The sequence below is a fragment of the Miscanthus floridulus genome, chromosome 11 (assembly GCF_019320115.1).
Source record: "Miscanthus floridulus cultivar M001 chromosome 11, ASM1932011v1, whole genome shotgun sequence".
NCBI classification, from domain to species: domain Eukaryota; kingdom Viridiplantae; phylum Streptophyta; class Magnoliopsida; order Poales; family Poaceae; genus Miscanthus; species Miscanthus floridulus.
The window spans coordinates 3,941,330-3,959,011 of NC_089590.1; the positions used below are offsets into that span (position 1 = coordinate 3,941,330).

A 17,682-nucleotide genomic window follows, 5' to 3' on the forward strand; every position below is an offset into this window, starting at 1 on the left:
GCGCCCTTGCTTCAACTTGTTTTTTCTTTCTCTAGCTTGTTTCTGACTCTCGGTTTCTCCATCGTAGCCCTAGGCAAAGGGTGATATGTTGGATTCTGATTCATCTGATGACCTAATATCGGGTGCTTCCGGGGGATTTAATGGTGACCGAGGACGTCGAACCATGAGCACTTCTCGTGCGTGAGCCGTTCTGTTATTGGCGTTAGTTCTCATGCTGTCGGAGTCGCTGATAACTTTAGTAGATGCCTCAATGTCGTAGATCGAGTCTCCTTCTTGGTAAGGTAGAATAGCTGCTGTTGTTGTGCCGACTAGTTGGGTTCCGCTATCTTCAGGAACGGAACCTAGCCAGTGGATGATACAGTCTTGCGATGTTATCGTTAGCACGAGACCCTCCTGGGCTCCTGTCAGTGGTATCCCGAACATTGGATTAAAGGATCTTTTGAACTGTCCCTGATAGGATTTTGCTATGTTGTCGAGCCCAAATGGAAAAGAACTCGACTTCTTGAAAGAACTCTGAGGGTAATCCGAGTTGTTTTGGGTTGTGCTCTGGAATCTTACCAAAAAAGAACTCGGTTTCTTGAAAGCACTCGGATAAAACTTCGCCTTGGAACTTGAATTCGAATCGGATACGCGTGGCCGTGAAATCTGATTTGAATCGGATACTATGAGCTGCGCGAATCTTCTAGTGAGCTGATTTGTCGTAGTTGTTGAAATAGGAAATTCTTTATGATGATCTGGATCTTTGAGGAGATGGCCCTGAAGCTTGCCGTTGTTGTCTGCCTCGTAGATCCATGAGCCAAAGATAAAAGTTGATCCCGTCGGGAAGATTATGTTGTCGAGGTCCATCGAGCTCTTGGATGCAAAGTCACCGAAAGCCCCTACCTGGCGCGCCAGCTGTCGATGTTTCACCACCGATAGCCTGCCACGGGGGTATCCGGGGCAGTATGTTCAGGCTTCGGTGTATGCTGAACTCAATGGTTAACACAAGAGACAGTCAATTTATCCTGGTTCAGGCCCTCGATCGTAGATCGAGTAATAACCTTACGTCCAGTCGGCGTTAGCCTTTGCGTTGGATTGATTGTGATATGTTGTGTTGTACAATTGTCGTCCTCTTCTCTCAGGAGCCCTGCCCTCCTTTATATAGTCAGGAGGTCAGAGTCCTAGTTGGTTTACAATGAGATTTCCTAGTAGGATTACTTAATAGTTCTACTACTAAGATTACATAGGAAGAATCCTAGTTGGACTAGATCTTCTCTCTCCCTTGCGGGGTATCCTGTGGATCCCGCATCGACATTACTCTCATGTTTAATTTGTTTATTTTTCTTTTTCTTATTTGAATGTCATGTCACTATCTAATAAAATCAAATGCATTATCAGCCACAAAATAAGTGACATACATTGCAATTGAGACGCGATCTCTATAACACCTAGATTTGTTATAAAGGGCGGGCCTGGTGCAAGCGGTAGAGTCTTACCGCCTGTGACCAGAAGGTCTCAGGTTCGAGTCGCAGTCTCCTCGCATTGCACAGGCGAGGGTAAGGCTTGTCACTGACACCTTTCCACAGAGGGAGTAGCTTTCTGCACTGGGTACGCCAACACCTAGTTTTGTTATGATATACTCCATCCATTCTAAACCTTAAGATGTTTTGACTATTCTAGATAAATAGATTTTGCTATGCATCTACATATATATTATGTCTAGAATCTACTCCCTCTGTCCCATTTTAATATGTCTACATTCACAGGCCTCCTCCATGCATATGGACACACGCAACGTCCAGGTCCAAAAAATCTTCGTTGAACTAGGTTTTTGAAAGCTAAAACGACTATTAAAACAGGGTAGAGGGAGTAAATACCTAGTAAAAGCTACTACATCTGTCCTGTAATACAGTACATTCTAGGAATTTTAAGACAAATTAAGAGAGAACATAAAAGACGCACGTATCCTCATTTTATTTTCTAATCAGACGCTATCATCAACGTGATTAATGGTGATTATTTGATAAATGGAAAGTATTTAATGTAAAATTAGTTTTTATCCCTAGAATGCATTATATTTGAAGACAAATTTTGAATGCTAGAATGCACTATATTACATGACGGGGGAGTAAATACCTAGTAAAAGACAAAATGACTGACTATTTAGAAAATGGAGGGAGTATTATTTTTATGCACAGCACAAAGAGAAAATTTATATACATTAACGAGACTGCTTTTGAATGTCAGGTTGAATAACAAAACATAATATATTATACAAAATCACTTATCTGTGAGTGGAAGGGGTAGTAATAAAACATATAAATTATTATTTACAAACACAATAGTAACATAGCCGTCATCTAGTCAATCAAATGTGCCCTTGACCACTCGTACACTTGTACCTTCAGTGCAGTTTTTCCCTTGCTTTGATGGATGCATTGACATTTGGTACTGCCAACATGGAAGTGATCATGGTGAAGTTTTCAAAAAGAATGCAATATATCCTAGATCCAGTCAAACTACTTTAGGTTGGATTAAATTTATAAAAAAATACTATCGACAGGTATTACTATGGAAAAAAGAGAATGTGTATATCACGACAAATGTAACGATACTTATTTAGTATAATATAAATTTTGATATATTTTTAAATATAAATTCGGTTAGAATCTATATATTTTAACCTAAGTACCTAACATGCATGATTTAGAAGTATCTTTTTGGGGCCGAGGGGGTATATTTGGGAAGAAACATATCATATGGATACCTAGTGCTTATATGTACGGGGATATCGACACATGTAATAATAAGAAAATAAAAGGAAGTGTTGATTTCAATGTATTTTTTTAAAAAAATAAAAGGTCCTTCGAATCACGGAATCAGCATAAAACTGTGCTCCCTCCCGTCGACGGTGGATGTCGCGACGCGCGCTCACCCCAGGCCAGGCGGCGAGAAAAAGCGATTCCCGTCGCATGGCCGTGAGCCCCGCGACGCTCATGTCCACAGACCACAAAGACCTGGCGCGGCGAAAAGGAAAAGAGGGGCGGCACCCGGCCGTGTCTTTCTCCGCGCCGATCGCGATCGAGCGGCTCGGCTAGATTCTCCACTCCACTTCACGTACACGTCGCTTTCGGCCTTTGCATGGGAGCCTCTCTCTGTGATTCGTTCTGTGGTGCCGGTGCCGTCGTGCTCATGGTTACCGTACTACCTACCCCATGCATGGCATACGTACAGTACATGAGTGATCCACTAGAGGCTACGCAGTTGTTAGCCCACACACACCTAGGGGTGGGGCTAGAGCGAGGGAGGGTGCTTTGTCTTACGGGTACATATGATTTTACCGTATAAGGTATTAATATGGTGAAAATTTGATCATAATTATTGATTTTTTGATATTTTGTGGTGCGTCCGCATCCAGTAGTGTATATAGATCTGTCCATGCGGCACGAGGACAAGGCAGTGATTCTGAGACACGCCCTATATACACTGTGATTATGAGACGTGGCAGGCAAATGCCTTTTGCTTGTTACTAGTCTCTTTGTTTTGGCACCTACTAGGCGTAGCGCGGCCAACACGAATACGCCTGTGAGTGAGCAGAGAGCACCGCGCGAAAATATATAACGACTCTTTGGTAAAGTTGTTGTTTTTTTTAACTCGTTCCATAATTTCCTGCTATACACATTTCTTGATTTCCCAGCCAAAATCCGGCGATCTGTTATATTTTGATCGGTGCTACAACTGGTACGGTGTTGCAAGCCACCAGTTCGTCTGGCCAGCTTAAGATTAAGCGACATGGCCATGTTGGCAGCCAGACATTTGTTCTCGCACTTCATCCTCAAACCAAACCGGTCACAAAAGCTTTGTATCCTATACTAGTTGTGGAACGAAAAAAGTCCTTATTACCTCCGTTTGGCGAAAGTCCGCTTTTTCTCCCAAACTTCAAAACCGGGCAAAACACCTCCCTCAACTTTTAAAACCGTCCATCCTACCTCCCAGGCCCTGTTATAAGCGGTTTTAAATATGGTTTTGTCTTTTTCTTTTTTATTTATTTCGGCCGAATCTTTAAAAAATTATAATAAATCATAGAAAAATCATAAAATAGAAAATCCAATTTTGTTAGACTCCACATGAGTAGATCTACACAGTAAACATATAATATGGTATGCTTTAGTACAAAATTTTTGCTGTAGCTTTAGCTGTAATTAAATGGAATAATTCATAACTACAATTTCTATGGTCCAATTATGGTGAAATTTTTATGATGGGTTAATTATTGTATGCTTAAACTGTAGTAAAAATTCATACTCATTAGATCATGTATAGCTTAGTTATAGATTTTATTTAGGTTTATGCTTGTTAAATATAAATAAATCTATATGATGAAATTGGTTCATTGGCCAACGAACCAGCAGGCAATTTGGAAGCTACGGATACTGTATGATGAAATTGGTGATGATAAGGTGCCAAAAAAGAAAGAAAATATGGTGCCATATGTGATCTGAAAGGACCTATCGAATTTGAGATAAATAGTATGCTGTTCAATATACAGGAACAAGCAAAAGAAAAAAGGCATATACATACAACATAGCTTCAAACAGAATCACAGTTTTAAGCTCCAACATAACACAACTTGAGATGACCAGGGCCATATGGCATCAATGCAAAGACAAAATGTACCAAAGACACAGAACAGGAGCAAAGTTTGGATCCACAGTAGAAATAGAAAGAAATAAAAACAGCTTCTATGACAAGTTTAGCAAGGCACCAAACGAGACCGTACATCCAATGCATTCAGAAACAACAACAACAACAACAATGCATTCATAAACGAGACTAGAAATCATGTAAAACAATTGTATAAGCTCTATAGATCTGTTATTGGTAATTGACTGGTGATAGTCAGGATGTACAATATTACTGCTCTTCAGATAAAAGAAGACCAGATAACATAACATACACTGACGGCCTTCTTTCAGACTGTGCTGCCCTCTAACTTGCTATACACAGTCCGTTCAAAGAAAAGCGAAGGCCAATGGTAAGTTTAAGCTGAGACCTACCGCACTTGCTGATTCTATCTGAACTGTCGATGAAACAGAGTAACAACTACAATTATGCTGCCAATGTACAAGATTTACTGCCTACCATATATCCTTTTGCTTTGTTGGTTAACGGGGGCCAGAGCATGGAGATTAAAGGTATCCTACTGATCCAGCCCCAATGCAATTGTGCAGTGCAGACTCATTCTATTTTGTCTAAGGGACATGTTAGAGCCGTAAGTCTGAGGATCCGTCCACTATGTGCCCCATGCATCTGTCATACTAGCATCAACGACAGAAGCGAGCCAGTAATCAGCATCAGCCTGCAAAAGCAAGAACTCTAAGCATCATGTTAACAAGACTGCCATGATGTCTGATGTGGAGTAGGATTCCTTACATCGGAATCTGATGGAACGATTCTCATAATGCCATTTTCTTGCTTTCTGGATGGTTCTGTTGTATGCATGCAGCCACCATTGCTCCATTCCTTTTCCGGTGCCTGATTTGGATCACAATCCATCTGCTGCAAAGCTTGAGAACTATCAGTAGCAACTGCAGGTTCTAATCTGTCTGCTGCCACCAGCTGGTCTGGGTTAAATATCTCCTGACGGTCACTGGTGGGGAAACATAAAAATTGGCTACAAATTAGCATTTTCAAGACAGAGAACACAGGACAGAATTCTACAATTAAAACATTTATCAGTAGCTTACCTTATCAAATAGCAATCAATAGGACCCATTGAACTTCTCAGGACAATTTTGTAGTGCTTCTCTTGCAAACCCAGATTCCCATACATGTACTGATCCTGGTAACAAAATAATAAGTGTTAGAATCACAAAGACCTTTTTTCACTTACAAGTCTACTACTATGTAGCTAATGGTATATGAGGATTGTGTACCGCATTAGGGTCTGGAACTTCAACACAAGTTCCGTGAGGAGCATTTATAGCGATAACAGTGGATCCCTGCAGTAAATGGGAATCTTGTTGACATAATTTCATAGTTTGCAAGAAAGAAAAGTTTGTTCTGACAAGTTCTAACCTGAAAGTGAGGAATCTTATTTATATCTTCCTTCAAAAGATATAACAACCTAATCAGACAGATTGAAGGACTCAGCTGACTATACATCCATAAAATTATTGCAGATACAAGAGATTAGAATTTTACTTTCTTTTATCCTCGTCTAGGGTGAGGGCTTGTATTTTGTCTTTTGCTTCCCTGCACACCAGCAATTGCTAATCAAAAGGCAGGGAGGAGGTAAAAAAGAAGGAAGCAGGAGGCATCTCATTTTCTTGTTACTCTCATGGAAAGAACTTACCTTATTTCGTCATCCAACCTGAACTCTTCATCATAGAGAGATTCAAGTTCTTCCTGCAGATAATCAAAACACACCAAGTTGTTATAACCATAGGATTAGATGGAAATCTACAGAAAACTGCAGGCCAAAATGCTATTGTTCAAATGTAGTGTCGTGTTTTTATGAACCGTATTCATTAGAATTAGAGGATAACCATTGCTAGGAAGATTGCCAGGCAAAGTCGGCTTGGAGGGAGGCTAGAGTATTGGGGGATTTGGAATTAATTCTTTTTCATTGCGTGATTTGTTTGATACACTGCCACCCTTTATATAGAGAGAGAGGATTGCTAGACTCTTAAGTAAGATCCAACCTAACCCTAACAAATCATATCTATCTAGAATATAATAATCCTCAACAGACCATCCTAATTCCCTTGCGCCTGATACTCCTTGGCTTGCATGACTATGTGGCTGGCTTGCTACCTCGGGCGTGCCACTGGCCCACGTCCCATAACACGTGTAAACAGTCAGAAGATGGGTATACTAATATTTCATGGCAATGGAAATACCAAAATGCTGCACATGAGAATACCCTCAAAAGAGGAAATTCTGTCTACAGATGTGATGGGCTGATGGCTTCTTTCTTTACAGGCATAAGCATGTAGGTTGCATCAACCAAATCGTTCCTACACATTATACATTACTGAAACACTTTCCTTATTCACTTGCACTGCATGCTACTCAGGACATTGAGATGAGGCCACATTTATCATTTGATCTGTCCTGAATACATGACCAAATGAATACCAGAAAGTGGCCAGCATGGCGAGTTCCAAACTCCAAAGCACGTTAGATATAATTGTACTGAAGAAGTATTGATGAGTGACTTCAATTTCAAAAATTCTGTAACTATTGACCTTAAATGATACAATTAAAAATGCACGATGTTAGTTAAGCCACGACATAAATGTCCGAACTTAGTACTCTCTATCTTAACTGGACTAAGAATCAAGAAAGGGTACTAAAAAGTTGTTCTGCTAGCTTAACAGCACTAAGAAAGGGGAGGTTGTTCATGGTCTGATGTCTGTTTTCTAAATTTTAGATTTGTGAACAAAATAGAGACAAAAGATGAGGGTCACAATTTTCCACAAATAGTTAAAACTAGTGTTAAGATTAAAAATAATCAAGCAAAAACAAATTTATTTCTCAAATATGTAAGAGACTTGCACATCAATATTACAGGTAGAAGGAACCGGTCAACATACAAAGACCAAAAGGCCTAGAAATGAAAAGTAGGGATCATATAATCAAGTAACATAGTGTACCTTCAATGAAGAAATTTGGCATTCTATGTCCTTAGGCTTCGACATGTCAAATCCCCTTTCAATATATTATTTCATGAGTAGAAGCTATAAATAACTGTAAAATATGCTGGAAAACAGAAACAGATGACACTCACTTCCAGCGAATCATATTCTTAAGTCCCTTTTCAATTAAATGAACACCTTCTAGAACATTTGTTATATCATACATCCTCCTCTTTTGCACCTGCAGAATCGAGAAATACAATACATCAAGGAACTTGCCCCCCAGATTAGTAGGAATGCAAAATAGGGAGGGGGGGGGGGGGGGGGGGGGGGGGGGGGGGGCGTGTTTGTTTATGCCAAAGCAGACCTCCAATGTCTCAGCTGCTTTGTTTAAATCAAGGGTCCCATCTTCAGCTCCTTGAAGCAGGTTGATGAACTTCTTTGTCAGCAGACCTGTTAACAAGCTAATGATAAATAAACAAGCGAAGATAGCATCTTAAATTTGGTACAGGGGAGAACGGGAGAACAAACTTAGTGAGCTGTCATGGCGGCAGTGGTTTAATGAAGATAAAGAAGGATCAGCATCTCCTGAATAAAAAAATGTGATCCCATCAGCTACAAGTAAAAGCCAATAAATGGCCATTAAACGAACAAATCCGATTAGAAATGGCAACATGGAACTTTTACCAACAAATGATGCAGAACATGTAAGTTAAATAAGAAAATTAGCAACAACATACCTTCAATTGCTCCAGAATTTGAGGTGCCCAAGTTGTGTTTAGAAGCCTTTAGTTTTTTAATCCTCTTGGTAGCTTTTACAGGTCCAGGGGTAGTCTCCTTATCATGCCCTTGCGCAGTCTCTACCATGTTGTTTACAGATTGAGAATATTCTCCACTGTTTTGCTCATTCGACTACAATATTGGGAATATGTACATGAAGACTGTCAACAAACATACTACAGCAATAGCACACTAATAAAACAAGAATGTAACAAATCACGCAGCCACCTTAATATATTAGATTATTGCTGAAGATCAACTAATACATTCATGAGTCTAGAAATAGTACACTATTAAATTAACTAAAGAAGATTAAAAAAGAAAGAAAAGTGAGCAAACCAATTTTTCAAAGTATGAGACTCTCATTCCAAGGAGCGGCAATCATATTAGGTTAGGTACATAAAAGACAATGCATACACACTCATGAAACCTTGCATATTATTCGTGGCTAAGTCCTGCACTATAAGTAACAGGACAGTTTCATAATGCCAAATACCATGAGGTCTCAAACCCAAAGCCCTAGACATATGCAGATAACGATCTAAACTTTAACAGACAACCGACAACAATTGTTTATGCATTTACTCCTGCAGAACCTGTTCCAAATGGCATGATCTAAGCTAATGACACGACGATGCCTTGCATAGAACTGAAAAAAAATGTGTGCAGTCTGCAGATCAGTTCCAACATGGGAAGCACCACAGAGCATAATCTGAAAGTCTTATTCAAACCAATCACATTCATCAAGCACAGGCAACTTGCAACTATCAATTGATAAATCGCATCATGGATGCTATTCCTGAAACAGCCAACTTCACAAATAGCCCTGCTGATGCCACCAATGAACCCGACTGATTCAGTTTTCGCATGCTGAAAATGCTGCTTGTACACATCATTGAGGAAAACTGAAGCTTCAGTGGACACCCAAACCCAGATCATAGTCCCTAGACACATATGCCAACTCATGATGACACAATGCTGCTACCACTGAATGACTCCGAATGATTTGACTTATTGCATCACCATATACAGTAAACCATTGGAACAGACGACTACACAGCCAACGAATTTGATAGGTTAACTTAAGCCATTGCCCTCGATTAGCAACCTCTATTCATTATGGAGCCAAGCTAAAGAAGCAGAGAATTTGCTGGGCACGCTAGGTCCCCAATTTCACTGGTGGCATATCTATCGATTCATAGCATCGAGGAACATCGGATGATCCAAGCCAGTGATCGAGCACTATAATCGTCAACGAGCATCGCAGCATACCAAAAGACCGAAAGACCACGAGGCACGAGCTCGTAATCAACTCGAACAACAGCTAGCTTAGCTACATCGAAACTCGAACAACAACAGCTAGCTGCTTCGAAAGTATGAGGGGGGAGGAAAACCCCAGCGCGCGGGAGCTTGATTGACTCACCTGTGCCTTGGTCTTGGGTCCCCTCTTCGCCGCAGGCTCTGGAGCCGGAGGCGGGGGCATCGTGCCAGCTTGCTGCTGGGGCGGCTGGTCGGTGGAGGTCAGCGCTGTGGCCGACGCGGGAGCGGGAGCTGAAGCAACAGCAGCAGGAGGAGGAATCGGGACCCTCACGGCGGCGAGGGGCTTGGAGGAGAAGATGGGGATGGGTGCAGGGGCGCGGAACAGTTGGACCCTAGGAGCAGCCTGGACCGGCGGGCCGTGGCGCGGCGGCACGGAGCGGCGGAGGTAGACCTGCGGCGGCGGTGGTTGGGGGAGGGGGAGGCTGGAGGAGCCGCCGTCCATGGAGGCGGGCGGGAGAGAGAGAGAGAGCGCGCGCGCGCGCGCGGAGTAGGGTTTTGATTTGCGCGTTGCTTGGTGGGGAAGGGAAAGCGAAGCGGAAGCGGGAGTGCGGGACGCGGGACGCGGCGCGGCCGCGCGGGGGAAGCTTGTGGGCGCGGAACGGGGTGTGTGTGTGTGTGGAAGAACAAGAGAGGGAAAACAAAGCAACGGGGGCGAGGCCGCGACGGAAAAGGTTAATAAACAAACTCGGCAAGTCTTTGTCTCTTTTTTCAACGGGATATATATCAGGCCTGGTCTAAATTACAGAAGTTCTCGGTAATCCACGAGACAAATTTATTAAATCTAATTAATCCGACATCATCATATGGTTACTGTAGCTGTTCCGCGTTGTCAAATCATGCCCTAATTAGGCTTAAAAAAATCGTCTCGCACATTAGTCGCAATCTGTGTAATTAGTTATTTTTAGTCTATATTTAATACTCTATGCATGTGTCCAAACATCCGATAAGATATGAACTAAAATTTAGGAGATAGACTATTATTTTCTCTCCGCCTCGCTGATTTATTTATTTATTATTATTATATCTTATCAGGGGTTTCCTACCGGAAGAACATCTGACTTCGGCTTTCTTTTTCATGGTTCTTTGGCAAGGATGGAATAGGTCGGGTCATCCCATTGGATACTTGACCTGACCATAAAAATAGGGTCAATGGGTCATAGGGGTCGGCCCCAGATTCCAAAATGGGTCAAGGCCGGAACCTATTCTACTCTTCATATTAATAAACTTTTCCTTTAATTTATTGGTGTTCTTTATTTTCTTTTAATAAATACGATTGGTCATAACTTGTAAGATTGTCTGTGCTTAGAAGTACATTGAGGAATTATTATATTTTGGAAGTGAAAATTGATAAAATTAAAATCATGGTTCAGTTGCAAACTTATTTAATTTGTGATTATAGAAAAATATTTAGGCCGACTACCCAGTAGGCCATCAAGGCCATAGCATGCAGGAAAAATGGGTCGACCCATGGCCCCTAAAATTGGCCTTGAGGCCATGAGGCTGGGTCCATGGCTAGGGCCGGGTCGGCCCATTCCCATCTTGATTCTTTTCCTATTGATGGTTTTTGAGCATATTGCTAATTTTAGCCTTTTAAGCATTAATATAGTTTCACTTATGAAATTTGTTAATTTTTTGTGGTGGAAACTAGTTTATTTGCATATGAAATATGTTTGAATGCTTTCTAAGTCGACGGTGTAGAAAACGCTAGTGACACTTTAGCCCTACATAAATATAGTCGTGAGCTTGTAGTATTTCTCCAGTACTACAAGTAGCAACAGCCACATGTGCTACACTAATATGTGTGAGAGAGAGCCGCAACCGCGGCAGTAGCATCCGCTGTGGTTTTTTCCATCCCATAGCAATTGTGGCATTTTTTTCAGCTGAACATCTCCAATGCTCCATGATCCAAAAATATTGTTTCCAGGTGTTTGTTCACATAATATCGCGCATAATGTGTGGCAGAACCGTTTAAAATAACACACATTCAGAGGCGCTCGTCTTCTGCTAGACACTAAGCACCCCGAAAGTTGGCTACATTGGATAGTCCCGTCGAGCACACCCCAAAGAAGAACTCGAACAATCCACGTTTTTTTATACAGAATCCAATAATGAGAACGAATTTACAATACTTAGTCCATTTCATACAACAAGAGTTCTCAAAAATATATTATTATAATACCAAGTTCAGAGTGCGAAATTTAAACAACGAAATTGAAATAAACATCTAACTATAAGATACAAGGATCCGTCTGTGCCCACCAGAAGTGAAACGACCTCAATTTCCACGAAGGGAAATCCACAGTGTCGAAGTGTAATACGATCGTTGTAGATCATATTACCCAAATTCCAGTCGAATATCACATCCATACAACGATAATATCAGAGTACAAATAGTGCGGAATTACATAATTTATTACATCGCCGCATTGGTACAATCAAAAGTAGCATTCATTCAGAATAGCTTGAAGATAAGATCGCCAAACTCGAGCGTAGGCACGAACCCCTCATCCGTCAAACTCCTCGGAGCTATACTCCTCAGCAGAACCTGTGTGCCAAAATTTATCAGTACGATTTGTACTGGCCACTCCCAACCCTATGAGCATTGCTTTGTGGAAATTGGATGCAAGTTGGATATAATCAAAAGGAACCTATAAGGCTGAGGTTTCCTATGCATTTAGCATATTAAGTATATAATAGTGGTTTGTCCAGTTTTAACACCATTCCCACACACAATCCATCCCATTCCCTTTCCAGAGCTAGGTTTCGATCCTAGGATCGACATACCACCTTCTCCATACCATCACCATACCATACCATCGCTCAGTCGACAGCCCAACTCCCTCTCGGCACTGTCTCAAGGCCCGTAGCCCCTAGCTACGACCGACACTCACGGGGAAAGAAGAGAAGGACTCATCTCACTATCTAGTTTAAGCGAAACCCAGGAAAGGTCCATAGCCGACAAGTCGGCACATGTATCGATCGATCAACCATACACTCTGCAGAGGTTTTACATAACCACAAGATCCGTCTTCCTCGCTGACCATCGTCAACTAGGCTAATTCCGGCTGCTTGCTAGCCTAGGATAATGCCACTCTACCATTCAGCCCTAGTTCACCCCAAGTCAAGTCTGGGGTGGCTGAAACTGTGAGTCATGAGCCGGGTCCACAAGGTCTCCATGAAGTCTCGGAAGGGTGTGGGAGGAATCCTCCGCGCGCCGTACCTCCTTACACTGTCCGCTATCAACCTAGCAGTAGTGGCAATATCCTACCAAGTAGTCCAGCCGTCCCGCACCATATAGGGCGAGTGGTACGTAAGGCTTTCTGGTGAATCTGAGTACTAGTATGTCCTTAGGGATGACCAAGCCAGAATGTCTCCATCAGGGTTTCCATTTATCGTGCCACCACAGCACCTCCATCCCGGGCTCCACCCGTCATAGGTTCACACCCAGGTCCACCTCATATACCATTTACCCACCACGGGTATCCATTTCCAGGGGTGCCCAGGTAGCATCCCATAGCAAGACTTGCCCCAGGCTCGTCGTATACTCTAACTTGGTCGACACAACCCTCACCCTCCACACATCCAAGTCACACACGCAGCACTCTCCCCATGGTCCAGATAACATCAGTATCCACCACGCACGTAGTATAAGCGTAGTAGAAGTATGAATAATGAAATGTATAGCAGTAAGCGTGTGTCTAGCCTAATAGCAGGGTATGCAGGGGTAAGGTTGCGCCAAGGTAAAGGCTTTCAAGCAAGCATACTACCATGCAAGTCCTATCATAGTATGATTATAATAGTAAAGTAAAGCAATAGCAGTTCTATATTAGCCATGCGTAATAGGTGCTACGAGATTAGGTGGGATGTGGCACCTTCAGTGTAGTCGTCTTCGTACTCCTCATGGTACTCACGGTCCTCATCTATCAGGTTCTCCTCCGAGTCTACAACGTTTGCATTATAGTCGCGTTAGCGACATCTATAGAGTAGCACAAAGAAGCAACAAAAATTCAAAAGAGTCAAATGCACTCAAACATAAGTTCATTGCGTAGAGCTTGATTTTAGATGAATTTTGGTCCTGGTCTCGTATTTTTCCAAGGTCGTATGAATTAGTTATGAATTCCTGAAGTTTAAATCCTTTCTGAAATTGAATAAAGGCTAAATTAATCCTGGGCTAACATGTGTCACGGTGTCACTGGTCAACGTGGCATGCTGACGTCAGCATGACGTCGTCGTCTCGGTTCCGAGCTGACAGGTGGGTCTAGGGGCTCTTGGGTCGCAGACATGTGGGTCCCTCGTGACGTCATCATGACGTCAACATCTGACATGTGGGTCCAGCGTGTCTGTGCTGCTGACATGTGGGGCTAGGTCAACGGTCAACATTGATCAGTCAACGGTCAATACGTGCCGGGTCTCAAACGGGCTTTGGTGGGCTCGGGTCGGGCCGGTGTGGGCCGAGCCGGGCCGAACATGTGGCGTGCTATGGCGCAGCCACGTCACGGCCGTGGGCTCTTATTGGGCTTCGTCCACAGCATGGCTCACACCGTGTGGCTCACGATGGACCAGCGCTCCTGGTCCATGGTCCTAAGGCAGGGTCCATGGTGGACCGAGCCCATCGTCATTTCTCCTCGGCTCGGCTCATGTGCACCGGGTGCAGGGCTGCGCTGCTCACCTTGCCCCTTCTCCTCTGTTTCTTCCACAGCGCGCTCCCGCCGATGACGTGCTCACCGGCGAGCTCCCACAACGGCTCAGGCATCTAATAGAGGTGGGGGAAAGCCTCCCTATGCCATGGTGACTACAATGGTGGAGTCAGGGCGACGGATGGTGCATCCTAAGTCACTGCTCACGGCGAATGGCGACTCGAGCACAACCGGTGTGCGGGAATGGCACGGGTGCAGCGGCATTGGCTGGCTCTATGGTGTGCATGGGCGTCACAATGCTCCAGCGGGCATGTTGGGTAGGTCGAGGGGTCCTCTAGGGCATTGGCCACAGCGGTCGGTGACTCGGCAGTGCTCGTCGGTGGTGAGGCCGTGCACGTAGGCCCTCCAGTGGCTAGTGCTAGGCAGATGTGGCTTCTACGGCTTCGTGTGGATGCGGCGAGGGCATCCAGAGCTCGGGGCAGGACTTCCAATTTCTAGGTGGCACGTAGGGTCTTCCCGGCGGCCACGGCGACATGGTGGCAATGGCGAGGCACGTGGGTCACTACAGGGCTCTAGCGGGGTGGTCACGACATGCGTGTGAGTTACCCGTGGCTTCAGCGAACGGGATGGGCGAGTCAAGGAGGCGCCAGGCGCTCCGATCGGTACTAGCCATGGCGGTCGGTGCTCGAACCGATGGTCGGGTGCTCGGACTGGTGGTCGGGTGCTCGGACCAGTGGTCTGGTGCTCGGACCAGTGGTCGGGTGCTCGGACTAGTGGTCTAGTGCTCGGACCAGTGGTCGGGTGCTCAGACTGGTGGTCGGGTGCTCGGACCAGTGGTCTGGTGCTCGGACCAGTGGTCGGGTGCTCGAACTAGTGGTCTGGTGCTCGGAGGTGGTCTGGTGCTCTGGTGGTGGCTGCGTCATGGCAGCGGCGTTGCGAGCGCGGCATGCGTGCTTGGCTACGGCGTCCGGGGAACCTGGAGAGGCCTACAGTGTCTAAGGGCTCGGGGATGGTCACGGTCAACGTGAGTGTACTGTGCTGGTGTGCCTAGAGGCCGGGGATGGCCTTGGCCTACGCGCTCACGGTATGGAGCGCCATGGCCGGAGTAGCAAGGTCCAGTGGCGAGCAGGGAATGAACCGAGGCTCACCGTGGGTGCTGTGGAAGAAAGGATGGCGGTGCAGTGTCGAGTTGCGGCCATGTAGCTCCAGAAGCAGTGTCGTGCAGTGCCGACCAGCGATCGTGATGATGACGACGGCGTTGCCCTCGGCTCCGGCGACGTCGGCAGCGTGCGGGGGCTCCGATCCTCCTCTCACGATCTCCTTCTTGGCCCTCTACTCTTGATGTGGTGCAGCTGCGGGGCCACCAAGCGGCGGTGGAGGCTGAGGGAGAAGCTAGGGCGCTGGGCGTGAGTGGCGTGCGGGCTGGCTTTATAGCCGAGCGCCATGCCTCCTAGGGCGGATGGCATCGTGCGGTGGAGGCGTGTGCATCGCATCAGACGGTGGTGCGAGGTTGTGTGGGCACGGCGCAAGGGGGAACAGGGTCATGCCTCGGGCGTGACCCCCTGGCCCGCCCCTGCCACAGCTATTGGGCGCCGGTCGCGTAGGCGGTTGAGGCGTGGGTGAGGAAGACGACACTGTAGACGGGGGGTGTGGCTGACATGTGGGGTCCAGTGGCCAGTGGCCGCGAGCGAGGCAGACGGGTGCGCGGGCATGGGCAACACGCTAGGCCGGCTCATGGACCGCGCGCGCTGGGAAGATAGAAAAAGGATTGGCAGGTCGGTTGGGCTGGCTGGCTGGCGTGGGCCGAGCAGGCCGAGGCAGTTTGCGAGGCCTACATCCTTTCTCTTCTTTTTCTATTTTGTTTATCATTTCATCTCTTTTGTTTAAATTCAAATTTGGTTTAGAATTCGAATTTAAAACTGAGGTAACTTGTTCATTGGAGTTTAGGGAATTTTGTTTAATAATAACTTTATGGAATTGTTAAGCATAACATAAAGCAATGAGAATCCAAATCATAATTTAAGTTAACATGTATGCAACATCTATTTGATAGAAATTAAATAATCATAATCAACATATGACATGCTATGCTTATGTGTTGACTTACGTTGGGTTACTTCTAATGCAACTCCTGGGTTGGGTTACTTTACATGACACTCATCATCACATGGAAGTTTTGAGAAAAATTTTGTAGTTGGTATTTTCAGTGTGTGGATTTTTTGGTTGTTACAGTCCTACCCCCTTAACAGAATCTCATCCCTGAGATTAAAGCGTAACGTACTCTTCGAAGAGGTAAGGATATCGTAGCCGGAGGTCAGACTCTTTTTCCCATGTTGCTTCTCTCTCTGTGTGATTGCTCCATTAGATCTTGCACATAGGGATAGTCTTGCTTCAGGTCTCTTTGGTATCTCTGCCTAGAATTCTGATAGGATGTTCTTTATACTCGAGTGTGTCTTGAATGTCAAGTGTATCAGTTGGAACTACTTCATCGGGCACTCTCAAACACTTGCGTAGCTGTGAGACATGGAATACGGAGTGTACACCCATCAATTCCTCGGGTAGCTCAAGTTTGTAGACGAGCTTTCCAATCCTCTTGCAAATCTTGTATGGGCCAACAAATCTAGGGGCAAGCTTTCCTTTCACATGGAATCTTATAGTTCCACGTAGCGGGGATACTTTGAAATAGACAAAGTCTCCCACATTGAACTCAAGTTCTCTTCTCCTTTTGTCAGCATAGCTCTTGTATCAACTTTGAGCAATTCTCAAATTCTCTCTTACCTAAGCAACTCCTTCTTCTGCATCTTGAATCTTAGTGGAGTTAAAGAATGATCTTTCTCCCAGTTGGGACCACATCAAAGGTGTCTTATAAGGTCTGCCATACAGAGCTTCAAATGGCGTCATCTTGATACTGGCTTGGTAGCTGTTGTTGTAAGAGAACTCTACGTAGGGTAGGCATCTCCCAATCAGAGCCGTAATTCAGTACACTAGCATGAAGCATGTCTTCTAAGATCTGATTTACTCGTTCTGTCTGTCCATCTGTCTATGGGTGGTAAGCGGTACTGAAATCAAGTTTGGTTCCAATGGACTTGTGCAGAGCTTCCCAGAATTGAGACACAAATTGAGGACCACGATCAGATACAATACTAGAGGGAGCTCCATGCAGTCTGAGAATATGCTCAACATATAGATCCACTAATTTCTCGGCGTTGGTCTTGGTCTTTACTAGTACATAGTGAGCAATCTTGGTCAAGCGATCAACAATCACCCAGATGGAATCATTGCCTTTCTATGAACAAGGCAATCCAACTATGAAATCCATGGATATA

The 17,682-nt window shown here is 44.6% G+C and overlaps 1 protein-coding gene across 1 annotated transcript; it reads right to left on the reverse strand.

Moving 5' to 3' along the window:
• Positions 1-4,830: 4,830 nt before the first annotated feature.
• On the reverse strand, positions 4,831-10,331 carry LOC136493139 (transcription factor E2FB-like). The gene is made up of 13 exons (XM_066489188.1): positions 9,823-10,331; positions 8,360-8,531; positions 8,151-8,207; positions 7,987-8,072; positions 7,772-7,860; positions 7,638-7,692; positions 6,335-6,387; positions 6,184-6,234; positions 6,058-6,106; positions 5,916-5,981; positions 5,727-5,821; positions 5,413-5,629; positions 4,831-5,338 (listed from the first exon to the last, which is right to left on the reverse strand). The coding sequence occupies exons 1-13, from the start codon at positions 10,159-10,161 to the stop codon at positions 5,273-5,275; spliced, it is 1,395 nt and encodes a 464-aa protein (XP_066345285.1). The 5' UTR covers positions 10,162-10,331; the 3' UTR covers positions 4,831-5,272.
• Positions 10,332-17,682: the final 7,351 nt, after the last annotated feature.